Source organism: Drosophila rhopaloa, unplaced genomic scaffold, assembly GCF_018152115.1.
Source record: "Drosophila rhopaloa isolate 14029-0021.01 unplaced genomic scaffold, ASM1815211v1 contig_178, whole genome shotgun sequence".
In the NCBI taxonomy this organism is placed as follows: Eukaryota; Metazoa; Arthropoda; class Insecta; order Diptera; family Drosophilidae; genus Drosophila; species Drosophila rhopaloa.
Genome location: NW_025335059.1, coordinates 4,254,633 through 4,279,155, shown reverse-complemented (window position 1 = coordinate 4,279,155; position 24,523 = coordinate 4,254,633). Strand labels below are relative to the sequence as shown.

The window sequence follows — 24,523 nt, the reverse complement described above, 5'->3', positions numbered from 1 at the left end:
GCCAAAATAAATTAAGATATCTGTAGATTCAAATGTGGTATGGCCGTCCGTTTTGTTTTTATTTGAATAAAATATTTTAATTAGTGATTCTATAGAGGATCACAGATTTGTATATAAACAAATAATGGTGAAGACTTTTCGTAGGACATCATTATTTTAAATTTATCATACGTAACTCTGATGACTAAAAGGTTGATGTCTTATCGATGAAATCAAGATGACTAGTACTACAGGTTATTAGATTTTTCCAAATTTGTTTGCTGTTTAAAATTAATATATATATTTTCTAATTTTGTGTTGTTATTGAAAGTGTTTATACCAAAATTCAGCACATCATATCCCCAACTGAAATCGACACTCTGCCCACAATAATAAATCATAGCTTAATCTTAGCGTCAAAGAAAAACGTGAACGTGAAACCGATAACACATAGCCACTAATCTCGCCCTGGCAACGAATATACCCACCACCAGGCGTTCCAAGGGGGCACTCGCAGAGCTTTTGGAGCTCCCGAGAGAGCCGAAAGCTCTGCCGGTTGAGTGAACGAAATGGCGAGTAAAAAGCTAACATCGTTCAGTTTCAAGAGAATATATATATATATATCTACACAAGTTCCTCGGTCAGTTTGGAGCGGCGTCGAAAAGCGAGCGGTTGTTGAGCGGAGCCAACAGCAGTGTAGAGCAGAGCAGAAAGCAAAGAACAGGAGGAACCTAATCCAACCCAGCAGCAGCATGTATCACCTGAAGAGTCTGGCCCGCCAGGGTGCCCTGCGCCAGAATGAGCTGACCACGCTGGCCAAGGCCCTGCCCACGGCCGTGATGCACTCCTCCCGTGGCTACGCCACCGAGCACCAGATCCCCGACCGCCTTAAGGATGTGCCCACCGCCAAGGATCCCCGCTTCTTCGACATGGTCGAGTACTTCTTCCACCGCGGCTGCCAAATCGCCGAGGAGTCCCTCGTCGACGACATGAAGGGCAAGCTGACCCGCGACGAGAAGAAGCAGAAGGTGAAGGGCATCCTCATGCTGATGCAGCCCTGCGACCACATCATCGAGATCGCCTTCCCCCTGCGCCGCGATGCCGGCAACTACGAGATGATCACCGGCTACCGCGCCCAGCACAGCACCCACAAGACGCCCACCAAGGGAGGCAAGTTAACCCAAGATTTATTACCCAAAACCCGCTGGGGAAGTCCCGTACGGTCTCTCATTTTTTGAAGTCGTAGATTGGCGAAGGAGTTCCCAACTCTTAATGCTTATTTCCGTAAAAGGTTTTCAATGGTATGGGAGTTGCTTCGCCAAAAGAAATAAGTACCCACAAAGAAGGCAGGGAATGTATGAATTTTAAAGGCTTACATTATAAAGAAAACAGGAGAGCAAAGAATATTAACAAGCAAAAGTTCTTTAGAAAGTTCCCTTCATAACGACCTATTTTTAACACAAGAAGTACATAGGTCTTTTGTATGACCTAATACAAATAATATAGGCACGAATATTACCACATAATATTACCAGTGCACTCCCTTTACTCAACATTTAAAGCAAATTAAGTGGTGTTTTTAAAGATATTTAATTTCCCATATAAACCGCAATTAAATAAAGAGAATCTATTTGCATATTTAAAGCCAAAATATGTTAGATTAGGACCCCCTATAACCGCAATTGTTGCTGGCTGCAAAATCGATTTTTCCTAAGGCATTTCTGGCATTATGTCTTGCCTTTTTCGAGTTATGTAACTCTGTATGAGCCATAATGCCCCCTTTTCCCTGGCTCTGCGCATGTTCTGCCGCCTGTTTTGTTTACGTTTTAGCCGACACCACCCCGCCCCCTTTTTTTTAGGGTTTTTAGACCAAATTGCATAAGGCTCAGACGTTTGTACACGTGTTTTTTCATTAGATTTGCAAACCCTTCAAGTGTGCCACCAGTCAAAAACAGATGTACGGTGAATTTTCTGCCCCCCTGTTTTTCGCACATTTTATTATTTTCGAGCTGGCAAAATGTATTTCGATTCTTTCGATGTTTGCTCTCTCCCTCTGGTGTTTGTTTTTCCTTTGGCTGGGTGCTATTTTTAATGAACTTTTGCTTGGTCTTTTTGTTTTGCTTTCTAATTGAAATGAGAACGCAGCGTCGACTGCACAGTGTGTCAAGTGCTGGGTAAAAAATAACTACATAAGTACGCCCCCCACACCCCCAAAAAAAAAAACCCTCTTGTTGTCAGGCCATGCAAATTGTTTGTTCCGAGTTCTGTGCTTGTTTTTTGTCTCGCATAATTAATTTTAGAATCAGTTCAGCGCTTATCAAATGCCAAAAAAATAGTGAAAAATACTCGACAAGGGGCTCTTATCTGACCTTGGCTATGCGCAAAAATAGAAAACAAAAACAGCCGAAAATTCTATGCCCCTACAATTTGTTGTTTACGATTATTGCCACGCTTCTTAGCACTTTATGATCTTGTTTTCGATTCCAGATCGATCATGTGGTCTGGTTTGGGTACAAAATATTGTAAGCAGGCTGTTACCAAGCGAATCCACCTTATGTCTCGTTAATGATTCATTTAAATATGGTTCTGCTATTTCAGTCAGAGGTGCTAAAAGTTGCTAGTTTGTTTATTTACTTAGTACTAGATCAATGGACAGTGTTTAATGGCAACCATTTTGGGCTGGCCGTGCTCTAATTAATGCTAATTCCTGATGAGGCATCTGCCATTTAGCTGTTAATTGTTTAATATGTTCTGCGTCCATCGAGTCCGGTCTCGAATTTCGGCGAAATTGCCTTTTAAAAGCCGGCTTGTGAGTTTCGTTTCATTTTATTCCCGCGTCTGCTGAATGTTGTTTTGTGTGTGTGTTTGAAAAACTGGTTTCAATTTGCTCAGGGTTCACGTGATAGTCACGTTGTGCCAAAAAAAAGTTGAACAAAAAACAGGGTGAACATGACGAATGCGTCATATTCTGTACCAATGTGCTTTTCGACGAGAATTTCGACGTATGGGGGTCCATTCAAAACTGATTTGATCTGGTCTATGGCACTTTTTACACATGTCGATGAACTGATCTAAATTGTCTAGAGTCTAGACAATTAAGGGGTCTGCCCTGTAATTACCAAACAACTACAAGTGATGCAGTCAAACAAAAACACTGAATGGAACTCTTATAAAAAAACTTGTGAGCAGTTCAACAAGACTGATAATGTAAAGCCGCCCTATCAGCACTATGTGTACAGCAAGTATGTGCTCACATGCACATTGCACACATTAGTTAAAGTAAATAGCATTTCCCACAAGTACTTGTCAGTTATCTTATTGACAAACGAGTTTCGATTTTATTTACTCCCCTCGAGAGTTGCACTCGAAATGTCGTATGCAAATCGGTGTTAATCGTGTTTCACATAAGTGGGTGAGGACTTGCCCCCTGACAAACAAACAAACCCTCCCAAAATCTAGTTCATAGCTAAGTAGTTGATCACGAATGAATCGAAATCGAAATGGCATGTTTTTCTTGTCGCTAACACTGCTGGGGGTGCTTATATATACGAGATATATGTGTCACTTCCGGCCCTATCTTTGGTCCCGTATCTTATCCAACATAGAGATCTTGGCAGCCCCCAAGGCCCCGAAACAAAAAGATTTCGGAGAAGGTAGCCCACGCCCGCGTAGATTTTGCACTCAGCGTTTTAATCATATGGCACTGAGTTCTGGTCAGCTGACCGGCCGAGGCAACCGGTCTCTGGTCTATCCGAAAGATCCCGCCTGTTGCCAATGGGAGATACATATATGTGGACGTGGTTATATGGCACACACAGCCACACACGATCGAGCCCCCAAATGCCTTGGTTTATCGCACCGATTGTATAAGCATACATATGTCCCTACCAGCTAGGCAAGGCTAGCTGTCGGTTCAATAATAGATTCATTTTTTGTATTTATTGTTTTTCAAATACATACCTACTTTTTGACAAAAAAAAACGAAAACAAGTTGCCTGATAAAGCCGGTTGCCGCTGGTCTTTTGGCATTTTAAATTTCTGCCGTTGCTGTTTTTTGTTTTTATGGTAAACATACATAAGCGAAAAGAAAGGCGAAGAATGAGGCTTCGTCGAAAATAGAGAGGGCTGTGGATATTACTGTCGGTACAGTCAGCACCATTCTCAGCTCGACTCGCGATTCGATTCGATATGTAGACTTAACTCACTCAGCAGAAAGCCAAAGAGAATACCAGAAAGTAAGGGTCTACTGACTATGAAATACAAACAGAAATGTTTAATTTTCAACCTAAACAATGGTTATATCAATATGACAGCTACGCGTTAGACTTCCATATCATACAATAGATGCAATACTGTAGATATAAACATATTACTTTATGTGTTTCTCTTAAATCTTACAAAAATAAACAGTAGGAAAGATGGTTTGTCTGCAAAGATTAGGAATTCAGCCAGACTCTTGAATTCTATTTTTAAATTGTTTACAAGTATAAGAGCACGTTACTCTCTGCTAGTCGAGACATGGAAAAGTACCAAAAGTCCAGACTGACCCTTCAAAAACCATGATACATAAATAAGTTCCAGTCAGTACATAATGATTTGTAATTTGCAAATTTGTTTACTCATCGTATTTTTGTTTATAAGTTCCAGTTGCCGGGCCCCAACGAATTCACACAGCTGATAATGGCAAAAGCTGATTTCGAGTGCGAAGAGCGAATCATGATTTTGTTTCTTTTGTTTTGGAGAAACCTAAAGTTCGCTTGATTCATGGTCATTATCAGCATGGCAACACCGCATAGAATTTAGTCCAAAGAACTAAGCTAATTTTGGATTTTATAGTCTTGTTTTTTGGGGGCTCGTCGCGCGGTTCAAATGGGGAAGTCATTAATTCAGCTAGCTCTACATACTTATGTATAGAGGCCATTAAATGGAACTTGGTCAAGCCAATAAAGTACCATTTATCGATCCATAAAAGCAAGCACTTTGCTCTTTCAAGTTTTTACAGTTTAACACGCTTATTAAATTCGAATTACAAGCAGGAAATTCTGGCTTATCTAATCGGTGCTTTCTTAAAGATATCAAAATTAAATGTGCCAAGCAAATAAAGATAAGAGCCAAGGGGTTTTATGGTTTCTGTTCTTGAGACTGTTGCGCCATCAGCGAAAGGTTTCCCCAAGACTGCCAGATGCAATGATTTTCTTTAGGGCACGTGCTTAAAAAAGCCAGCCAAGAAATGTTAAATTGTATCATCGAGACGAGAAAAACTTTTGCTTTCCGTGTGGAATTCGTGTAGTTTGCCGGCTATTTTTGGATCTGTCTGTTGGATTTAGGCCAAAAATGAAAGCTGCATCAAGGTCGCCATGTTCTGAGTACACCTGTCGTATACGTAATGTTCTTATGCAATTGTTTTCCCTTTGCAGGTATCCGCTTCTCGTTGGATGTGTCACGCGATGAGGTCAAAGCCCTGTCCGCCCTGATGACCTTCAAGTGCGCCTGCGTGGATGTGCCATTCGGTGGTGCCAAGGCCGGTCTGAAGATCAACCCCAAGGAGTACTCCGAGCACGAGCTGGAGAAGATCACGCGCCGCTTCACGCTGGAGTTGGCCAAGAAGGGCTTCATCGGACCCGGTGTCGATGTGCCAGCCCCCGACATGGGAACTGGCGAGCGCGAGATGTCCTGGATTGCCGATACCTATGCCAAGACCATCGGCCACCTGGACATCAATGCCCATGCCTGTGTCACTGGCAAGCCCATCAACCAGGGCGGCATCCACGGACGCGTCTCGGCCACCGGTCGCGGTGTCTTCCACGGCCTGGAGAACTTCATCAACGAGGCCAACTACATGAGCCAGATCGGTGGGTGTCTTGTACGGATTTATAATGATTATAGGCGTATCTAAAAGGTTATGTTTTCATTTCTAGGCACCACTCCCGGCTGGGGCGGCAAGACCTTCATCGTCCAGGGCTTCGGCAACGTGGGCCTGCACACCACCCGCTACCTGACCCGCGCCGGCGCCACCTGCATCGGTGTCATCGAGCACGACGGCACTCTGTTCAACCCGGAGGGCATCGACCCCAAGCTGCTGGAGGACTACAAGAACGAACACGGCACCATTGTGGGCTACCAGAACGCCAAGCCCTACGAGGGTGAGAACCTCATGTTCGAGAAGTGCGACATCTTCATTCCGGCTGCCGTCGAGAAGGTCATCACCAGCGAGAATGCCAACCGAATCCAAGCTAAGGTATACATATAGAATAAGTGATTATTTCATAACAATCAAACGAGTTTCGGACCTTCTGTAAAATAATATTTAAATTTGAAGTGGTTATTTTTAAAAATGTGAAATTTCTTCTTTCATTAAGTTTTTTACTACAGTAGACATAAAATATTTGTAGGAAAGTGAATCCTGACAATTGAAGCATTAATTTAAAACAAGATCCCTAGATCCCTAGGTTTAACAAATCGACACTATTTAAATTTAGACATATTTCCTTAAATTTGTATACATAATTGATTTTAATTTATTTCAGATCATTGCCGAGGCTGCCAACGGCCCCACCACCCCCGCTGCCGACAAGATCCTGATCGATCGCAACATCCTGGTTATCCCCGATCTGTACATCAACGCCGGTGGTGTCACCGTCTCCTTCTTCGAGTGGCTGAAGAACCTGAACCACGTCTCGTACGGTCGTCTGACTTTCAAGTATGAGCGCGAGTCCAACTACCATCTGCTCGGTAAGTTATATCACTATTACTCTTTGAAACAATAAGCTCTTGAAGCACTTTGCTCCTCATCTCTCTATCTATCTATCTATTTTGGCTCATTGATCATACCATATCATTGATCGGTTTATGGATTACTTATGCTATAATTTATGAAATACCAAACCCGTACAGAATAGCGCTTGCTCTGTCAGCACTTGCTCTTCCCAGATTGGTTTTGAATTAAACTTGGTTCTCCTTCTTCAAAATTTCGTTTCTCCTTACTTTACTTTCGATCCTATCCACCAACACCAAAAATCAAACCACCACCAAGAGTCTCTAAGATCGTAATTTAATTTTGAACTATCATCTAAGTAATTCGTTGTTTATTCTTCTTCTTTTTCCGTTTCTCTATCAACAATGTAGCCTCAGTCCAACAGTCAATTGAAAGAATCATTAATGACGGTACATTCAACTTATTAATTCTTTTCGTTTCCACCTATCCATCCTTAAACCCAATAAAAAGATTCTTTATGTTAACACGTCCTATTTAAAACACATTTTTACCTCATGTAAATTTTACTTGTTTTTGTTCTGTAAACCTTTCTGTAGTTAGTTTTACCTGTACCTCTTTTATTTGTTATCTGCATAATCCTCAAGCATTCAAAAATCATTTCTATCCCATAATCACACTAATATTTGCAACCATCAAATCCAGTGTTTAAAACGTGTATTCGAAACTTCTTCTAATCCATTATCTGTAGTTGTTCCCTGGCTTTAAATCTTGTCATAAATGTTTCCCCAAGAGCATGTGGCACTCTCAACTAATTGCTTTATTCCTCTTTGTATCCCCACTCGCTGTCTTACTGCAGAATCCGTGCAAGAGTCATTGGAGCGCCGTTTCGGCCGCGTCGGCGGTCGCATCCCCGTGACCCCCTCCGAGTCGTTCCAGAAGCGCATCTCCGGCGCCTCCGAGAAGGACATCGTACACTCCGGCCTGGACTACACCATGGAGCGCTCCGCCCGCGCCATCATGAAGACGGCCATGAAGTACAACCTGGGCCTGGACCTCAGAACCGCTGCCTACGTCAACTCCATCGAGAAGATCTTCACCACATACCGCGATGCCGGCCTGGCCTTCTAAGCCCGCTGAGTGTGCTGATTAGCCCCCAGACTCTTAACTAGTTTATTAAGCAATCGAACTCAAGAGCATAACTATTGCTATTGCTCCATGCACCGCCGTCTTAGATGAAAATGTCACAAAACTGATATGCAAGAATCGTAATTTATATCTACGGCAATTGGAGCTGGCCGGAATTACTCCTTTTAACAAACAAAACCAAGCAAAACAAAAGCCAACTTTCGCCCGTGTTTCGTATTAAGTTGAACAAGTTGCGAGCTTATTATTGTTGATTTTCTGTAATTTTAAGTTAATGAGCGTCAAAGTGAAGCAATTGCATTTTCAATTATGTATCGCAACGTCTCGTACCCGTCAAGTCACGTTTATCGTACGATCGCTCCGTTGCCGTAACATTAAAATAATCAAATATACACAAAACTAAACTCTAAACAAGTGCGTTTTAATTGTCAACTGGAGTTGGCCACTTAGCTAATCACAATGGAATACAAATTTAAGTCTCAATGATATAATTACTCGTACGTAAAAACGTATACATCGTTGGATCGATTGGAATGTATCAAAAATATATGGGTTCTATAATACTATAAGTACACTTTTGTGGGAAAAAGAGCTGAGATACAGCACAGCGTACATGTGGGAGTATCGGAGTCAGTATACAGAATGGAAGAGGAGTCATAATCGTTAATAAACTCATGCCAATTTCAATAATAAAACTTTTGGCTTACTAACTACAGGGTATAAATGTATCCGGATTTGAGTGCATGTCAACGTGGTGCAATCTTTCGGTAGGAATGGCGAATCAAAGAACCAAAGATTTGGGAAACAATTGCTGCTTCACGTAGTCGTTCACCATCTCCATGAGCAGCTCACGATTGAGTTTCGGATGCTGCAGCACGTAGCCAAAGTCTTTCAGTTTCGTGTTGTCCAAGTAGAGATGCTTGTGCTGGAGCTGCTCCTCATCGAGGTACGGAGTCAGCGGGGTGTTGTCAATGCCATTGCGCTGGCAAATCTCGGCCCAGGGTGCCATGTGCTTGTCGTTGATTTCCCCAACGGTGTCCGTGGGATAAAGCTGAAAGCAAGTGATGAATGATTAATAAACTATAGCTTACATGTAATGAGGCTTATGGTAATGATCTAATTACATATTTAATAAAATAATAGGCTACGCTCAAAATTAATTTAATAGGCTACTTAAATAAATTTTTGTAGATGTTTACTATTGAAGCTGGGTTACTAGTTCTGTTCATATAGTGAATTGAAATTTTTACAGCAATCAGTTTGGACAAGAAATCATCATTCCACAAATGTTTTCGATGAATACCCTTTGCTTAAAACTGGTTAATCTTCTTGGGAATTAATAAAATTACGTAAAGCTTATGCAAATCACAACCAGATATCTCAAAAATGTCAAATGTTTCTTTGTGCTACTTACTTTTGCCAAATTCGACATGACCAATCCGAAATAGTCCACATTAATGTCGAAAATATCCACCAACAGATTACTAATGCTGCCCTGCGTCGACGCTGAATCATCGACGATATTGTAGATGTGACCGGCAGTCTTGGGACTCTGAGCCAGTTGCCAAACGGCAGCGCATACATCCGATACGTGCACTGTATTCAGACGCATGGCATCGTTCCACAGCAGCTTCATTGTCTCGTTGAGGTATTTGTAAATGGCAGCGATTATAATGCGAGGCACTGTGAACGGGAGGCAATGGGTGGTGGGGCCGGGTTTGGCCACCGTTTGTCAATTACAACAATTATTGGGCATTAGCGAAGGGAGAGACTCACTCAAATAGCGCTTATCGCCAATGCCATAGACCACGGGCAAGCGGACGACCGTGTAGCTGAGATCGTCGATGTTGGCCAGCTCCTTCTCCACCTTCAGTTTCTGCCGGGCCACGCCCGTCCAGGGGTCCAGCTTGCAGTCCTCCTTCAGTGGCGTCTTCTCGCTGCTGTTCACACATCCGGAGCTTAGTTCCACATAGCGCCTTACCCGCTGGGCAGCCGCCTCATTGGCGCAGTTCAGGCTCAGCTTCAGGATGCCCTCCTTGTAGACGGCATCATCCTGGTTGGCGCGCGTCTCGGCCGCACAGTTGATGACGATGTCCCAGGCCCTTCCGGTCGTGGGGTGTGGCGCAAAGGCCGCCTTGCAAGAGGCTGTAAACACAAAGAGGTGGGTTTCAAAACCAGTTTAGGTGCAACTGCATTAGGGTGGTTCGTTTCGGGAACAGTTAGTGAGGTGATCGTTTATTCTAAATATTTCTTACAGGATATGCTGTTTTTAGGGAATATCTTTAGATTCGTTTCTAAGGAATTCCTTTAGATTCTGTGATAAAAGAAGTATTCAAATTAAACTTCAAGGCGATTTTTTTTACCTTCGACTAGATCTAGTTCCAAGAAAGGGTTTTAGTGGACCTATGATTTCACCACATTTTGTCCACTCCCACAGAGCGAACCACCCTAATGTGATTACCTACCGGCGTTTATAAGGTTGGCGCTGCAGAACTCCACCCGATCGCTATCAAAGACTCGCTCCTGCTCCTCGTTCAGCCAGGCCATTTGGGGAGGGGTCTTATCGGCCAGCCGTATTTCCTGCGCCAGTTCATTGTCCAGCAGATAAGTGGCCAAGTTGCGTCCGATGAAGCCGCAGCCTGCGGGGCACGCAAAAACGATGCATTTAGTGATAAGCGGAATGGGGATGTGGTCGCGAGTGGAGGCTGCGCTACTTAGCGGTACTTACCACCCAAAATCAGAACAGTCGGCTTCTCAGACATGCTGCAGGCGCGACACAATCAACGGGAATGGGAAGTGAGTCAAGTTGAGAGATATATTTGCTGGCGGTCGTTTCGTTTTTGTTTGGCTGGTGTTTTGTTAGTGTGACCGAAGGGCACGACTACCGAAATACCAAAATTAAGTGCGCCAAACATACCCACTACTGGTCATACTGAAGCGCTTGGATTTAAACGTATTTGGCTGTTTTGATAAGCAAAACACGATTATTATATTTTACATGTAACACCTCTAAGTTAAAAGAAAGGAAAAAACACTTAAGCCGACTTTAAATTCTTTTATTTCCAAATACAAAATATGCTGAGAGCCTTTTTTTTAATATTTGCCTTTTAATTTTTAAGAGAAAAAGGCTATATTTATATATTTTGTACCTCCTTTCTAGAACAGGATTCAGCGGAAAATCAAAGGAAACCATTTTTTAACGAAAATTAATAATAGAGTTGCCAAGACACTTGTCGTAACCTGCAGAACTATCGGTAAGCAGTTCTTCCTGTTCAGAGACTTGGTCACATTGGCAAGTGCCATTTTTTAAACGTCCATTTTGGCAAAAGTCCACAAGGAAGTAAAACTAACTTTTTTATTCCCTAACAAGTAAGACAATTTTAATACAGAATTACCTAGAACATCCTTAAGAAAAATACTAAAAATCATAGTCAGCAAGATGCCGGGTGTCACAGTTAAAGACGTAGACCAGCACGTTCTGACAAAAACTTTAGCAACTTTTCTCCAAAAATCCGGAAAAGTTGTCGTGCCCGAGCAAGCGGACTACATAAAGACGGCCAAGTTTAAGGAGACGGGGCCCACCGACGGAGACTGGTTTTATATTCGTTGCGCCTCAATTATGAGGCACCTGTATTTGCGCAGTCCATCAGGAGTTTCGGCCCTTACCAAGGTTTACGGAGGACGCAAGCGAAACGGAGCGCGTCCTTCGCAGTTCTGCACCTCCTCGGATGGCTGCATTCGCAAGGTGATTGGAAAGGTATCCGAAAATATGGTATAGTTATTAAAAACTATCTTCTACAGGCTCTTCAAGCCTTGGAAGCTGCTCGCATGGTGGAGAAGCATCCGGATGGGGGTCGCAAGCTGACTCCTTTAGGCCAACGTGACATGGACCGCATAGCCAACCGGATTGTGGCCAAGCAGCGAGAGGTCAACAACCCACAGCCCATAATTATCACTACTTAATTAGTAAACAAAATCATCTGCTATTTTAACTACACTTAAAACAACATACTTCATTTAACAATTTCGAGAACATTTTTGAACCATGCAAAAATCAGACTTGACTTCACATGCATAGTCTTTTTTTGTTTTAACTCTAAACGAGTTATATAATATATATATAATACTATATACAACGAAACAAAATCATAATTGTTACACTTTTTTTTAACCCTCCAAGCAAACCGTTTTTTCAAAAATACCCCATTTAACCACACTTCCATAAACTCTTACATTATCAAATAATAATATGCTAATTTGTATTACACTTTCTAAAACCCTTAAACTTACCAATATTTCACTTACTAACCTACACAAATAAAAAGGTTCAGATTTATAATAAGTATGATTAATTTGACACATTTATTCTTGGGATTTGCACAAACGTACTAGTTTAGATGTATGTCTTAACTACCAACAATTTTAGCTGGACCACAATTCTCCGGACTTTTGGTTGGCAGGAGCCCTGAAACCTCGAACTATGACATCCGCCTGCCACCAGCCGCTGGTTTCCTTGGTGCTCTCCGAACAGTCGTTAGCCCTGCTACCTTCTTTTTCAGATTTATTCAGATTCAGCAGGCCAAAGTCCTCGAAAATGGTCATTTCCTTGCAGCAGCGCATTTCAGTCGATGTATTCTCGCTGCAATGCAAGAGGTGCATGTGTATGTTCTTGCAACTGCGTGGCAATTGACTCAAGACATCCTTGGGGATCAGATTGGCCGGGTCCTTTCGGGATCCTTGAGCAATCTCATTTCCTGTTAGAAGTTCCATTTCCAGGAACACATTGGTAGCATTCAGTTCCGTGGAGAAGAGGGTGTGCAACTCCTCGCAAGTGAGGAGGCGGAGCAGCGCCTGATTTATGCGACCTTCTGGTAGAGCATGGTGCTCGCAATAGTGATCCCTGGATATGGAATCATGTGGTATGTGCAGGGTATAAGACTCCGAGGGCAAAAACGTATTGTTTCCGAACAGAAATCGTAGACTCTTTACTTCAGAGGTCCTAAAGGCCTGTCGAATGAGCTGCAAGTAAAGATAGGGAAACAATTAGTAATCTTATGCAGGACTGCAACAGGAACCCCACCTCTCTCATGTCACTGATGGATTTCTTGGTGGCCTTTGCCTTGGAGCGCTGCTGGTTAAGCTGATAGTGGGCAAACGACTCCCTATCCGTCGATTCCCTTGTCTCATCCGCATCAGACCATTTATCCACATAATATTTGTATGTTTTGTACACGAAGGGAATTTGGCGGCGTTGGAAAAGCAGAAAGTCTAGTATGCCGTTCACAAACTCGGCCGCTGTTCCGGTGGTCAGAACCTCAATATTGTCGAGATTGAGGTCGATATTCTTGACGTTTTGATCCATTAATATGGTGCAATAAAGCAAATTTAAAAATTTAAGAGAATTCGCGGTAGAAACCAAACAATAAACAATTTTCAAGTGTTGCCAGACTGTTAGGGAGTGACTGTTCACTGTTATCGAGTTATATACATAAGTCGTGATTATTTAAAATAACGATTTCCACTAAATTAAAAGGTATTTAAGTTGTTAGTATTAAAAACCGAAAATCCAGGTATGGTTTGCCTTTCTAATCTATTTCAAAATTTATTTTAAATATTTGGTTCACCGATTCACGCACAAAGCTGCCAGACTTTCGTATTTCGTGAGTACGGTATCTCAGCCGCAGCCAACTTCGCGTTGCTTATGACTAGTAGAAATTCTGTTTTGTTGCCGACAATAAAGAGTCAAAAAGTTAATCAAAGGTTTAGTAAACGAACAGCACCTCAGTAAAATGGTAAACCATGCCCCGCAAATCACCAGCAACTTATTTATGATCGGGATGTATCTCTTTGTAGGGACAAAACCAATCAGCCCAAGGGGGAGCTGGAGACAAGAAGGATGACAAGGACAAAAAGAAGAAGTACGAGCCCCCAATCCCGACGCGCGTTGGCAAGAAGAAGCGGCGCGCAAAGGGTCCGGATGCGGCCATGAAGCTGCCCCAGGTCACGCCCCACACGCGCTGCCGCCTGAAGCTGCTCAAGCTGGAGCGGATCAAGGATTACCTGATGATGGAGGACGAGTTCATCCGCAATCAGGAGCGTCTGAAGCCCCAAGACGAGAAAAACGAGGAGGAGCGTTCCAAGGTGGACGACCTGCGGGGTACACCCATGTCCGTGGGCAACCTGGAGGAGATAATCGATGACAACCATGCCATCGTGTCCACATCGGTAGGCTCCGAGCACTATGTGAGCATCCTGTCCTTCGTGGACAAGGACCAGCTGGAGCCCGGCTGCTCTGTCCTACTTAACCACAAGGTCCATGCCGTTGTGGGAGTCCTTAGTGACGACACCGATCCCATGGTCACGGTGATGAAGCTGGAGAAGGCTCCACAGGAAACGTACGCGGACATCGGTGGCTTGGACACTCAGATCCAGGAGATCAAGGAGTCCGTCGAGCTGCCGCTGACCCATCCCGAGTACTACGAGGAGATGGGCATCAAGCCGCCAAAGGGCGTCATTCTGTACGGTCCGCCGGGCACGGGCAAGACCCTTCTGGCCAAGGCGGTGGCCAACCAGACCTCGGCCACGTTCCTGCGTGTGGTAGGCTCAGAGCTCATCCAGAAATACCTGGGTGACGGACCAAAGTTGGTGCGCGAACTGTTCCGAGTGGCCGAAGAGCATGCTCCCTCCATTGTGTTCATCGACGAAATCGATGCTGTAGGCACCAAGCGCTACGACTCGAACTCTGGTGGAGAGCGCGAGATTCAGCGTACCATGTTGGAGCTGCTCAACCAGCTGGACGGTTTCGATTCGCGTGGTGATGTCAAGGTGATTATGGCCACCAATCGCATAGAGACCCTGGACCCGGCGCTAATTCGTCCCGGTCGTATTGACCGTAAGATCGAGTTTCCGCTGCCGGATGAGAAGACCAAGCGCCGCATTTTCACCATCCACACATCGCGCATGACGCTGGCCGAGGATGTGAACCTCAGTGAGCTGATCATGGCCAAGGATGATCTCTCCGGCGCTGACATCAAGGCTATCTGCACGGAGGCCGGTTTGATGGCGCTGCGTGAACGCCGCATGAAGGTGACCAACGAGGACTTCAAGAAGTCAAAGGAGAGCGTCCTGTACCGGAAGAAGGAGGGCACGCCCGAGGGCCTTTATTTATAAGTCGCAAGCAGATATATTTTCAGTTAATTTTGATAATTCCCAAACAAATGCATTAAACCACATTAACACTAGAGTCGCTGCCCGATGAGAATAAATTTGTAGTTGCTGGGAGTTGCTGATCAAATTTCACCAAAAGGTCATCTACGTATGTCCTTTGTTTTTCCGAAATAACGTTGAGAGGTTCTCCTTGATGTTCCAGATATTTGAAGTGCGTCTTATCCGTGGCATCTGCTAGTTTCAGTAGTTGGTAAAGTTCTTGTTCTGTAGTCAGTTCTAGACTTCCCGCCTCCGCATTTTTCAGGGTTTCATAAAAGCCACTGAATTTGGCCAGTTCGAAGCCAGTTTTGAATCCATCCTCAAAGCCCTCGTCGAAGCTCTCTTGGAAGACTTTTTCCCTTCCATCGGCAATGCCATCTGCGTAGCTAATCTTAAAAAAAAGGGCATTTTTAAGTCCTATAGATTTTAAAATAAATAGTAAACAGCTGGTTGTTCATGAAGGCTGGCCACGGCAAGTGTGTTTTTAAACCTACTTTTGCGACTTTTTCTTGCACACGTTGGTAATTTGTAGAGCTTATCTCTTTAAAGTCGGTTTCCTCATCAGAACTTGATATATACGACATTGTTTGTAGCCAAAATAATAGTATTAAATTATATTACAATTAATAACAAATGAAATGAGAGTTTCTGGACAACAGGTGTGACCGGGTCTTAAATGCCAAATAATACAATGTTTACATTGAAACAGGCAAAACTACACAATAATTACAGAATATATTTAAAGAATTTTAAAAGATTATAAAACAACCAAAAACAAATAAAAAGAAATCAGAAATCGTATTAAGTCGATTTTGTAAACTATCACGGGTAATAGTATTTCGAATTTCCCGCCCCTTCAGAGCTGCCAGACCGTCGAATTGGCATTTCCAATAATGCTTTACAGCACTGATGCATTTTGAATTCTGAAATTTTCACTTATTGTGAGAGAAGGGATTGCAAAATGGTTGTGGGTGTTTTTCCACTTGGGAAACTCGCTTTGCTAGGCATTAAGCATATAAGTAAACCCATTAGCAATCTGATTAAGCGAACGGCAAAAAAGAATGAGTCATTTAAATCCCTGGTTGTCTCCCCACCAGCAAGATGTAAGTATTTCTTTGAAATTAAATATTGATTCTAAGAAAATCGTGTTTAGTATATCACGTAATCGATGTGCGCTCAAAGATGTGGATGCTGGGACTGGGACAACCTCGGTTTATTCCCCCATTAAATGATGCAATGAAAATTGAAATGGGCAGCGATATCCTAGGCGAGATGTGCATCTTTTTGATTGGTGCTACGCTCATAATAGCAGAGTTCTCCAGGTTTAGTTTCTGTATTATATTGATTTTAACTGATTATTTTTTGTGTTTTAGGCAGGCAAAGAATGACAGAATAAAGCAGCAAAAGCAAAAGGCGCATCGGGAGCAACTGGAGGAAAGAATTGGTGACCTAGTCAACAAGGTATCCCGACAGGAGATGGTTATCAATCAGCTTAGAACGATGGTGAGGCGTAGAGATAGCGATCGAGGATATAGTGATACGAGGGATCCGGAATGTAACTAAACTGGCTTTGAGAAGCCAGTCACATTTAACTTCGTGGGAAATTTAAAGTTACAATGGTGATCGGCAGTTTTCCAGTGGGAAAACTATTCATGTTTGGCCTGAAGCGGGTAAGCAAGCCAGTTGGCGATCTTCTGATGTGGATGGGCAAACATCACCCATTTATTCGGCACTATGTCATTATGCCGCCGGCTCAACTTTACAACGTCTTTGAGGTCCGTTCCAAAATGCGAATGCTTCGCCTGAAACAGCCCAGGAGGATTCCACGCCTTACACCTCCGATCGCCACGAGATTGGGCGCAGATATGCTGAGTGAGGCCATTGTAGTTGCCATTGGACTAGGACTAATATACTATGAGGTTTCAAAGTGGGACTAAAACCATGATATTTTAAAACCAGTTTTAATATCATTTTTGTATTTGTATTAGATCTTATAAAAATGATCAGAAAAAACAACAGCAGGTTGAGGAGGAAAGAAGAGCTTTGGATGAACGTGTGGATCGTATAAGTGACAATATTGAGCGGCAGGAACATGACATTAACTGTATTAAGGCAGCCGTGAAAAACTGAAAAGTGACGTTTTTTAATGTTTTGTAACCACTGTAAATAGCCCGAAATCTCTATGGATAATTCGTTTGTTAGTGAAAATTTGAAAAGTTTATTTATCTCTTTATTAATTTAATAAGATTCATTATATTAACAAAATAAAAAATAATTGTATTTTATACACAGAAATCCAATGTATAGAACAATAAAGCATTTCGTGGTAAATTTTTTAAAACACTTGAAGATGATACATTTTTTTTTGATTATCAAACAAACTTTAAATTTACAGCTTACATTTTTGACTTTCGAAAATACACTATCGATGGGGCCTCATAATTATAACGGCCTTAAAAAGTCTTTAAATTTGCCATCACTAAAGGGGAGCATATCGTTCCTCACTACGCACACCGCTATCTTGCACCCATCTCTAATTTTGCATGAATATTTTGTAATAGCTATTAGTAACAACTAACATAATGGTTATCGGCGTCTTCCCGGCGGCCAAGCTCGGCGTCTTGGCCATCAAGCAGATCAGCAAACCGATAGCCAACGTGCTCAAGTCAAATGCCAAGTCCAGTCCCTTTTTCAGAAAGTACATCTGCATGCCGCCGGCGCAGTGTAAGTAAATCCGATTCGATAAGATGAGATTACGACTGTTTTCCCACTTTTTCAGTCTACAACTGGGTGGAGGTGAAGACCAAGATGTGGGCGCTGAACATGGGCGGCCGGGTGAATGTTCCGCCACTGAACGAGGCGATGGCCATTGAACTGGGAGCCAATTTGCTGGGCGAGTTCATCATCTTTTCGATCGGAGCCGGTCTTTTGATCTTCGAATATTCACGGTTAGTGCTCAAGCTTTTCTGGTCATCTCCAAGCTATGACAATTTTCACCTTCCAGTCAAACCATCAAGGAGAACAAGAAGAACGAGTTGGCGCAGTCGGAGAAGATGGACCTGACCAACACGCTGACGGAGATGAGCTTCCGGCTGGAGCGACAGGATGCCCAGATTCGCGAAATGACGCGAGTGCTAGCTGATCTAGGTTCTATGGCTACTAAAGTATTCAAATGTATAAGATGATCAAACAACGCCTCCTTTCAGATTCGCGCAACATCTTCCGCTGGCACAAGGAGCCCATTCAGGAGTACGTGCCCTTCGATCCCAGTACGCCTGACCAGAGCGCCAATGCCAGAAACCCCAAGAACGCCGAGAGCTTATATGACCCCCTTGGCGGCATGGCCTTCCGTGCCCTGCACTTCCTGGACACGCAGATCTTCGTGGACGGACGCAACCGCAAGGGCAAGGAGGCACTGAGGCACCTGGATGAGGTGGCCGAGCAGCTGGAGCAGTCCCTAGGAGAGGCAGCCAACGTCACCGTCGTCAGCTCACTGCCAGCGAAAACAGAGCTATGACCCAATCGCCGACTGGAGCAGGATGTGGCGCTGCTCATGATGGCAGTGGCCATGGAGGAGCAGTGAAGCTGTCCGCTCGTTCACATTCACCCTGCAAACTATTTCACCTGTAGTAGTTATGATCAAATCGCGTGTTACCATTTCGTACTCTAAGTAAAAAAGTCAATAGTTTTGTATAACTATTGTACGTTTGTAGTTATATTTATTAATTTTATTGTTACCGCAGACAACAACTAATGAAAGAGATGAAAAACAGTGTACAAGATAAGTTTTAAATGTGATGGATGGGTTCTACTCCTGGCAGACGAGGGCCTGCAACTGGCGCAACTCCTCGCCGGGCGGCAGAATATCGCCGAGGTAGTCACAGAAGGAATTGCAGATAGCGTACAAACTGCGCCGCACAGCACATCGGAGGACATTAAAGTTGGAGCTAGGTACTTTGATGTTGCCTATCACACTGCTCAGCTTTTCCAGCTCATTTCGTAGCTTGTTTATCGCCTTGATAATGGCTGGCAGATCGTTCTGCACCACCCCATATGGATCCTCTTTGAGCGAGGCCACGCAAATCTGGGCCAGGGCTTGAGTCAAGTACACCACGGGCAGGGAGTTTGCCAGGAGGAACGTCGTTTTGGCGCCTTCGGGTTCTTCAAAGAGGTACACAATTCCGGGCACTCGCTGAGCCAGACGCTGCAGGGACTGCTCCAACTGCTTGGAGACGCGCTCGCACCAATTTGGCACATGACGAATGCCATCCGCCGGTCTATCCACTGCATCCTCGCGTCTGGGCGACACAATGGGTCGGATGCCGTGCATCTGGTTGTACTGTCGCATCAGTAGCTTTTCGGCCATAAAACTGGTTGTAATCGATTCGCTAATCTTTGGCATTGGTAGGCTCTGGGCACCATTAAGCACACTGATCTTTTGCATGGACTCGGTAAGTTCCTCGGTGAAGCTGCCCAGAATACTCAGGCACTGGTCGCAGAGGGTGCGCCAATTCGCTGGGCGGTTCCCCGGCTCCGTAAGCTGGAATATCTCCGCCCGCTGCGGCGAATCCTTTCGCAGGGCCAACTTGTAGAAGTAGTTAGCAGCCAGGCACTGTACAACATAAACGTTGAAGACTCCGAGCCCAGCGACCATAGTCACCTCTTGTTCGTGGGCAAAGGCCGCTCGCTGTTTGGACACCACCAAAGGCAGATCTTCGGAGAGTACCATGCCGTAGAAGCAGCGCATGAGGTGCATATTACTCAGAATCTGGACAGTAAGCAAATAGCCATAGAAAAGCAGACGTACATTAGTGGCGACTCCGAAGAAACCCTCCAGCCGTTCGTCCAAGTCCACAGAGAGGATGTGGCTGAGTCTGTGGCAAATCAGGGGTCCAAAGAGCCAAAAGACGAGGGTGTAGCTGAGCGTGGGTAGCAGGGATCTGACCAGAGATCGGGCCAAACTGGCGTAAAGTAGTTCACGCAGCTTCTCGCCCCGGGTTTGCTCTACAATGGGGAATTCAATGGAGACCTCCTGACGCATGTGGACGGAGACGAAGTAGTAGCAGCCGGCCGTAATGCCCATGCCCAGCAGATAGACATGGTAGGCACTTATGCACTCCTGGCCATAGCACTTGTACCGCAAATGTCTAGGGTAAAGGGATAATCATTAGTCAAGAAATAATAAAATCTTATTGGGGTTGGAGTTTAAAAGATGGTCTTTTCTGCTTCCAAAATCTACCCATTTTCAGAACTCTTACTGGTAGTCCGTGTGTAGATAGCCCGTGTAGAGCCACGCGGTGAGGAATCCGACCAGGAGATGGGCTCCTAGGAGGAGCAGCTTACGGGGACCGTAGTGGAGCAGCCAGCGATAGCGGGTGGGGCAGTAGGGCCGCTCCGACAGGTGTTGTTGGCACAGGGAGACGCCGTACAGGACAACGGAGGCAACCAGCGGGATGCTGGCGAACCAGGTGTACCAGCTGGCCACCAGGCGCAATGTTCCCGTCACCCAGGAGAGCGGATGCAGCAGCTGGAAGTTCACCGACAGCAGGAACACCGTGAGCAGAAGGAACTGGATGGCCACGCTGAGGAGCACGGCGCGCAGACAACGACCGAGCAGCAAAAGCTTGCAAGCGTTGCTGGAGGAGCTGGCGGACATGTTTCCAGTTAAAGTTGTCGAACCATCGACCGGTTACCAATAATTTAAATTAATTCTACAAATTTTAATAGCAATTTCGCAAATAATTGGAGTTTTCGACGGTTGCCGGCAACGCGCGCGTTTTGTTGCTCTTTGAGAGTGTGACCGTATGCGGAAATTAGAGCTGGCCATAAATTCGATAGCTCAATTGAGTACCCCCAATGTGCCCTCGCGATCAGAACGGTTAATATTTAAAAAGTGTTTTTTAAATTGAAAACTGACAATCATGCAATTAATTCTCCTTGTCCTTCGGTCTCATATAGCACTGAGCGTAAAAGTTGGCAAACATCATGAACATGACCGCGGCGGAGCAGCTGACCAGGTAGAGGGTGCCCTGCGAGGCCTTGCACTCGCGCTGCATGGCGGTGAAGGCACAGTGGCCAAACATAAGGACGAACTGCATCATTTGCAGGAGGGTCATGTACCGCTTCCAACACACCGTCTTGCTCTCGATCGCCGAGTAGTAGTAGCCATACATGAACACGTGCACGATGACATTGAAGGAGCACAGGAAAAAGAGATGACCTCCGTACCCCTGGAAGCGGATTATCAGGTATCCCGCAGTGGGCATCAAGACGTGGTGAAATACGTGCAGGAAAGTAATTTGAGCGTACTTCTTGCGCAGCACACAGAAGACGGAGTCCAGCAGGTCCACGATCTTGTTTATGTAGTACGCGTAGCTGATGCTGCGTTCCCAATCCTTCAACGGATGATCCTGCGGCAGGACAGTCATGCAGCGCATGTTGTATGGCTTAAACACGAAGAGAAAGTAGTAACCCTAAGGGAGAACCTCTTCAATTTAATGTCTAAACCCTTTGATTACGGACTCACGGGCAATAGCATCATCATATTGTAGCATATCTGAAACATGTTGTAGCACTTGAGCACACCTCGCAAATTATATGGCTCGCGGTGCTCCATGAACTTCCGGCCCGCCTTAAAAACGACCAACAGATAGCCGGTAATGATAATCAGGATAGGTCCCGGCCCACTGGCCAATGGCAGTTGTTTGGAGTCTGCATAGGGTGTCCTAAATATTTCTAACATTATTATCGCTTTTTGATTTTTGATTTTTTTTATTTTATTTAATAGCCAAATATTTGAAAACTTAGCCTTTCATGTTGTTTGATTGGCTGAAAATTCAATAGTTGTCAAGTAACAAGGTAACTGAAGGATTTTAATTGTTTTATTTCATTAATTTTAAACAGCCGTTAGGATTGGCTAAAAATATACATTTTAAAAAATATAAAATCGATCCCGCCAACCTTTTTAAATTATTTCGTTGAGTGTTAGGGATGCGTTTTCGTTACCAAGCAGTGTGGTGAAACGTCTGTATATATCGATATTCGCAAGATGCGGGAAAATAATCGCAAGGAAATATCGATTTGAGTCAAATCGATAGCATCGATTTTTGTCTCAGCTCCAATGTCCCACCTCTGGTCACATCACAATTGTTGTTGTCGCGGTCGGAAAAGTGCACGGAGGTACGGTCAGCGCCCGTCGATTTTCCGTTAAATACAGCATAAAAATTCCAAAACAAATGCGCGCACTCTCCGCAGCAAAAAAAGCTCCGTAATTAGGTGTGTAAAAGGGCCAATTGGCCGCAAAGAAAGTGGACAAAAGTCGAAATTCGGGCAGTAGAAAAGAAAATTTTCGTGTGCGCGTTTGCCAATGCGAGTGCAAGTGGGAGCGAGAGAAAGGTTCAGAGAGCGAGAGAGGGCCATAATATTGCGTGAATCGAACGAGCGACACAAAATTGTTGTAATTAATTCATATTTAATTGGCATTTGGCGTAATCCGAGTCTGTGCATAATAAAGCCAAAGACGAAGTGCAGTTGTCAGTGACAAAATGTGTGTGTTGTGTTGTAGCGTAATGCGTATTGAGGTCACTTTGTACATATTATAGCAGCAGTAAACCGCAGCATAGGCACGCGTGTGTGTGCGATTGCCCAATACCCATACCAGTGCACCGAGATAGCCACCAATATTCGTTTTCATCCCACTGCACGGTGGGCCAATTACAAACTTTAAAAAGTCGATTAAACAAGATTTTTTAACGGCGCTTAGTTTTTGTGTTTGCCAAAAAATCAATCTACCGCTTCATTGTTAAGTTAGAAACTCTGTTACATCAAGTAAAAATGTTATTAAATAATAAACATTATTAGCACAGAATAGGAAACAAAAAATTCCCTCCTAAAAAAGAAATATGACTCGGTTATTTATCAAAATAATTTCCTTTTTGTTATTATAAACGCATTTTTTTAAAGTTACTAATTAATGCCAGGAAAATTGGTGTTTTGACCATAGTGCACAGCCCAAGGCAAACAGCTGCTCTCCGCGAGTGTTGTTTGTGTTGTTTGGGCGATGATCGCCGGAGCAGAACCGCAGGGCAGGTGGTGTCCACACAAACAAACAAGCACGCATTAATTATACTACTTAAAAAACAGTCTGCAAATTGTGCTAAAGTAAAAAGAAGGGAGAGAGTGGTGTGGGTGATGCCCAACCCCCGCCTCCCACAACCTCCCCCTCGCTCTCTTTCCTTTCTCTCTGCTTTGGTGTCTTCATGCTCCATTCACCTACTTTTACGCGCTCTCTGCTCTCCACTCTCCATTCGCCACTGCTGACGTTCGTTTTCTGAATTTTAAATGAAGTCATGAGCAGACTGTGCACAGAAACAAAAATTAATAACAACATATGATTTGGCTTCTTGCTTACAAGAAAAATATAGGGATATCTGTTTTAAATATATATAATATTTTAATTTTACCCAAAAGCTTCTAAATTAACCAAATATTCTTCATCTAACTTAATTTTTGGGTATGATTCGTATGCCAATGACAAAATATTAAAATAATTTCGTTCCACATTTCCAAATCACTTAAAATGAGTAATCGTCCAACTCGTTTTTTTCTGTGCAGCAAAAAACAACAACACAACACGCAGCTCAAGTAGAAAAGTCGTTGTCGCACTATTACAGCAAATAGAAGCAGTGTGGCATATAAAATAATAATAATACAGAAAAAAAAGTGAAATTAAGTGTTTTAAAAAAAGAAACCATAAAAACATGAACATGACATGGCCGCGTCTCGTTTACACAATAACTCAAAATTAATTTAATATGCTGGCAAATGAGCAAAGCGAAAAGCACGCTAAAAGGTAAGCGGATAGGAGAATAAGGGGGGGGCAAAAACTTAACAACGCATAAATAACGAAAGGTGCGGCCTACGATTTGTCGTTTATACGATCGCCCAGTTAGCAGTATCTATTTAAGTGCTAGTACGGGTTTATGACCTTGTCTGTGCGCTGGATGTGCGTGAGATGGCGAATAAACCAGATTTAGGCCACTTCCATGTTCATTACACGCTCAACGCATAAACGCTGATTGGGCTTCCAATTCTTCTGTTTTTGTAAGTAGTCGGTCAGCAACCAGAAAAAAACAAAGGCCACAACGCAATTCCATTCGATTTATTTCGAGGTCTGAGTCAACCTAAAACCCGGAGACAAAGCCCTCGAAGATCTGGGATGATAACAAATAGGAATGTAAAATTATCAACTATGTACATATTCTTACATCTTAAATATTTGAAAACCGTTTCTTCTAATTTTAAAAAAAACTCAACTTTTTCGATTTAACTTTTTTTTAGAAATAAACACTATATATGCCTATATTTAAATTTCAGAGAAATGCTTTTAATTTAATTTTATCCCAATAAGCAGCTTAATTATTTTGTTTTAAAACAGGCCCGTTTTACTTTAATAATACGAAAAAGTAAATAAAATGTAAA

The 24,523-nt window shown here is 43.6% G+C and overlaps 12 protein-coding genes across 17 annotated transcripts in view; 7 read left to right on the top strand and 5 right to left on the bottom strand.

Moving 5' to 3' along the window:
* The first annotated feature begins 625 nt into the window (after positions 1 to 625).
* On the top strand, positions 626 to 8,248 carry LOC108044139 (glutamate dehydrogenase, mitochondrial). Of its 2 annotated transcripts, XM_017123025.2 has the most exons (6): positions 626 to 1,149; positions 5,397 to 5,831; positions 5,898 to 6,217; positions 6,507 to 6,711; positions 7,105 to 7,143; positions 7,551 to 8,248. In XM_017123025.2, exons 1-6 carry the CDS (start codon positions 732 to 734, stop codon positions 7,820 to 7,822), a joined length of 1,689 nt encoding a protein of 562 aa, XP_016978514.1. In that variant the 5' UTR covers positions 626 to 731; the 3' UTR covers positions 7,823 to 8,248. The 2 variants fall into 2 exon arrangements, with proteins under 2 accessions (XP_016978514.1, XP_016978515.1); XM_017123026.2 differs by lacking the exon at positions 7,105 to 7,143.
* LOC108044141 lies at positions 8,238 to 10,704 on the bottom strand. Its single transcript, XM_017123029.2, has 5 exons — positions 10,566 to 10,704; positions 10,303 to 10,476; positions 9,614 to 9,982; positions 9,252 to 9,520; positions 8,238 to 8,888 (listed from the first exon to the last, which is right to left on the bottom strand). The coding sequence occupies exons 1-5, from the start codon at positions 10,597 to 10,599 to the stop codon at positions 8,619 to 8,621; spliced, it is 1,116 nt and encodes a 371-aa protein (XP_016978518.1). The 5' UTR covers positions 10,600 to 10,704; the 3' UTR covers positions 8,238 to 8,618.
* Positions 10,705 to 11,116: 412 nt separating this feature from the next.
* Positions 11,117 to 12,176, top strand: LOC108044157 (40S ribosomal protein S19b). Its single transcript, XM_017123049.2, has 3 exons — positions 11,117 to 11,206; positions 11,269 to 11,582; positions 11,639 to 12,176. The coding sequence occupies exons 2-3, from the start codon at positions 11,277 to 11,279 to the stop codon at positions 11,798 to 11,800; spliced, it is 468 nt and encodes a 155-aa protein (XP_016978538.1). The 5' UTR covers positions 11,117 to 11,206; positions 11,269 to 11,276; the 3' UTR covers positions 11,801 to 12,176.
* LOC108044155 lies at positions 12,176 to 13,279 on the bottom strand. Its single transcript, XM_017123048.2, has 2 exons — positions 12,918 to 13,279; positions 12,176 to 12,856 (listed from the first exon to the last, which is right to left on the bottom strand). The coding sequence occupies exons 1-2, from the start codon at positions 13,197 to 13,199 to the stop codon at positions 12,260 to 12,262; spliced, it is 879 nt and encodes a 292-aa protein (XP_016978537.1). The 5' UTR covers positions 13,200 to 13,279; the 3' UTR covers positions 12,176 to 12,259.
* A 216-nt stretch (positions 13,280 to 13,495) lies between these two features.
* Positions 13,496 to 15,080, top strand: LOC108044142 (26S proteasome regulatory subunit 4). Its single transcript, XM_017123030.1, has 2 exons — positions 13,496 to 13,629; positions 13,691 to 15,080. The coding sequence occupies exons 1-2, from the start codon at positions 13,627 to 13,629 to the stop codon at positions 15,005 to 15,007; spliced, it is 1,320 nt and encodes a 439-aa protein (XP_016978519.1). The 5' UTR covers positions 13,496 to 13,626; the 3' UTR covers positions 15,008 to 15,080.
* Positions 14,966 to 15,720, bottom strand: LOC108044144 (putative tRNA 2'-phosphotransferase). The gene is made up of 2 exons (XM_017123032.2): positions 15,538 to 15,720; positions 14,966 to 15,434 (listed from the first exon to the last, which is right to left on the bottom strand). Exons 1-2 carry the CDS (start codon positions 15,625 to 15,627, stop codon positions 15,060 to 15,062), a joined length of 465 nt encoding a protein of 154 aa, XP_016978521.2. The 5' UTR covers positions 15,628 to 15,720; the 3' UTR covers positions 14,966 to 15,059.
* Positions 15,721 to 15,811: 91 nt separating this feature from the next.
* Positions 15,812 to 16,606, top strand: LOC108044143 (optic atrophy 3 protein homolog). The gene is made up of 3 exons (XM_017123031.2): positions 15,812 to 16,146; positions 16,197 to 16,365; positions 16,417 to 16,606. Exons 1-3 carry the CDS (start codon positions 16,005 to 16,007, stop codon positions 16,604 to 16,606), a joined length of 501 nt encoding a protein of 166 aa, XP_016978520.2. The 5' UTR covers positions 15,812 to 16,004.
* A 53-nt stretch (positions 16,607 to 16,659) lies between these two features.
* On the top strand, positions 16,660 to 17,338 carry LOC108044145 (putative OPA3-like protein CG43998). Its single transcript, XM_017123033.2, has 2 exons — positions 16,660 to 16,970; positions 17,032 to 17,338. The coding sequence occupies exons 1-2, from the start codon at positions 16,660 to 16,662 to the stop codon at positions 17,171 to 17,173; spliced, it is 453 nt and encodes a 150-aa protein (XP_016978522.2). The 3' UTR covers positions 17,174 to 17,338.
* A 199-nt stretch (positions 17,339 to 17,537) lies between these two features.
* On the top strand, positions 17,538 to 18,820 carry LOC108044147 (putative OPA3-like protein CG13603). The gene is made up of 4 exons (XM_017123035.2): positions 17,538 to 17,767; positions 17,823 to 17,991; positions 18,048 to 18,190; positions 18,250 to 18,820. The coding sequence occupies exons 1-4, from the start codon at positions 17,626 to 17,628 to the stop codon at positions 18,558 to 18,560; spliced, it is 765 nt and encodes a 254-aa protein (XP_016978524.1). The 5' UTR covers positions 17,538 to 17,625; the 3' UTR covers positions 18,561 to 18,820.
* Positions 18,746 to 20,850, bottom strand: LOC108044146 (nucleoporin Ndc1). Its single transcript, XM_017123034.2, has 2 exons — positions 20,302 to 20,850; positions 18,746 to 20,190 (listed from the first exon to the last, which is right to left on the bottom strand). The coding sequence occupies exons 1-2, from the start codon at positions 20,697 to 20,699 to the stop codon at positions 18,852 to 18,854; spliced, it is 1,737 nt and encodes a 578-aa protein (XP_016978523.1). The 5' UTR covers positions 20,700 to 20,850; the 3' UTR covers positions 18,746 to 18,851.
* A 109-nt stretch (positions 20,851 to 20,959) lies between these two features.
* Positions 20,960 to 21,835, bottom strand: LOC108044149 (elongation of very long chain fatty acids protein F). Its single transcript, XM_017123036.2, has 2 exons — positions 21,570 to 21,835; positions 20,960 to 21,516 (listed from the first exon to the last, which is right to left on the bottom strand). The coding sequence occupies exons 1-2, from the start codon at positions 21,783 to 21,785 to the stop codon at positions 20,971 to 20,973; spliced, it is 762 nt and encodes a 253-aa protein (XP_016978525.1). The 5' UTR covers positions 21,786 to 21,835; the 3' UTR covers positions 20,960 to 20,970.
* A 348-nt stretch (positions 21,836 to 22,183) lies between these two features.
* LOC108044137 (chromatin modification-related protein eaf-1) overlaps positions 22,184 to 24,523 on the top strand; it is a 29,779-nt gene continuing 27,439 nt past the window's right edge. For 4 of the 5 annotated variants that reach the window (XM_044458831.1, XM_044458828.1, XM_044458830.1 and 1 more), the window contains exons 1-2: positions 22,184 to 22,318; positions 23,657 to 23,894. The gene's annotated coding sequence lies outside the window, so the exon portion shown is untranslated. The remainder of the gene's footprint in view (positions 22,319 to 23,656; positions 23,895 to 24,523) is intronic. The other variant, XM_044458829.1, reaches the window with a different exon arrangement.

Coding starts and splice junctions, on each gene's coding strand:
- LOC108044143 (XM_017123031.2), top strand. CDS start 16,005: ATGGTTGTGGGTGTTTTTCCACTTGGGAAACTCGCTTTGCTAGGCATT. Junction 16,147..16,196: donor TGTCTCCCCACCAGCAAGAT/GTAAGTATTTCT, acceptor AATCGTGTTTAG/TATATCACGTAATCGATGTG. Junction 16,366..16,416: donor ATAATAGCAGAGTTCTCCAG/GTTTAGTTTCTG, acceptor TTTGTGTTTTAG/GCAGGCAAAGAATGACAGAA.
- LOC108044147 (XM_017123035.2), top strand. CDS start 17,626: ATGGTTATCGGCGTCTTCCCGGCGGCCAAGCTCGGCGTCTTGGCCATC. Junction 17,768..17,822: donor CTGCATGCCGCCGGCGCAGT/GTAAGTAAATCC, acceptor CCACTTTTTCAG/TCTACAACTGGGTGGAGGTG. Junction 18,191..18,249: donor GCGAGTGCTAGCTGATCTAG/GTTCTATGGCTA, acceptor GCCTCCTTTCAG/ATTCGCGCAACATCTTCCGC.
- LOC108044144 (XM_017123032.2), bottom strand. CDS start 15,627: ATGTCGTATATATCAAGTTCTGATGAGGAAACCGACTTTAAAGAGATA. Junction 15,435..15,537: donor TGCAAGAAAAAGTCGCAAAA/GTAGGTTTAAAA, acceptor CTTTTTTTTAAG/ATTAGCTACGCAGATGGCAT.
- LOC108044141 (XM_017123029.2), bottom strand. CDS start 10,599: ATGTCTGAGAAGCCGACTGTTCTGATTTTGGGTG. Junction 10,477..10,565: donor GACTGTTCTGATTTTGGGTG/GTAAGTACCGCT, acceptor CGTGCCCCGCAG/GCTGCGGCTTCATCGGACGC. Junction 9,983..10,302: donor CGCCAACCTTATAAACGCCG/GTAGGTAATCAC, acceptor TTGTGTTTACAG/CCTCTTGCAAGGCGGCCTTT.
- LOC108044139 (XM_017123025.2), top strand. CDS start 732: ATGTATCACCTGAAGAGTCTGGCCCGCCAGGGTGCCCTGCGCCAGAAT. Junction 5,832..5,897: donor CAACTACATGAGCCAGATCG/GTGGGTGTCTTG, acceptor TTTCATTTCTAG/GCACCACTCCCGGCTGGGGC. Junction 6,218..6,506: donor CCAACCGAATCCAAGCTAAG/GTATACATATAG, acceptor AATTTATTTCAG/ATCATTGCCGAGGCTGCCAA.
- LOC108044145 (XM_017123033.2), top strand. CDS start 16,660: ATGGTGATCGGCAGTTTTCCAGTGGGAAAACTATTCATGTTTGGCCTG. Junction 16,971..17,031: donor ATATACTATGAGGTTTCAAA/GTGGGACTAAAA, acceptor TATTTGTATTAG/ATCTTATAAAAATGATCAGA.
- LOC108044146 (XM_017123034.2), bottom strand. CDS start 20,699: ATGTCCGCCAGCTCCTCCAGCAACGCTTGCAAGCTTTTGCTGCTCGGT. Junction 20,191..20,301: donor TATCTACACACGGACTACCA/GTAAGAGTTCTG, acceptor CCTTTACCCTAG/ACATTTGCGGTACAAGTGCT.
- LOC108044155 (XM_017123048.2), bottom strand. CDS start 13,199: ATGGATCAAAACGTCAAGAATATCGACCTCAATCTCGACAATATTGAG. Junction 12,857..12,917: donor CCATCAGTGACATGAGAGAG/GTGGGGTTCCTG, acceptor CTTTACTTGCAG/CTCATTCGACAGGCCTTTAG.
- LOC108044149 (XM_017123036.2), bottom strand. CDS start 21,785: ATGTTAGAAATATTTAGGACACCCTATGCAGACTCCAAACAACTGCCA. Junction 21,517..21,569: donor ATATGATGATGCTATTGCCC/GTGAGTCCGTAA, acceptor GTTCTCCCTTAG/GGTTACTACTTTCTCTTCGT.
- LOC108044157 (XM_017123049.2), top strand. CDS start 11,277: ATGCCGGGTGTCACAGTTAAAGACGTAGACCAGCACGTTCTGACAAAA. Junction 11,583..11,638: donor CGGATGGCTGCATTCGCAAG/GTGATTGGAAAG, acceptor TATCTTCTACAG/GCTCTTCAAGCCTTGGAAGC.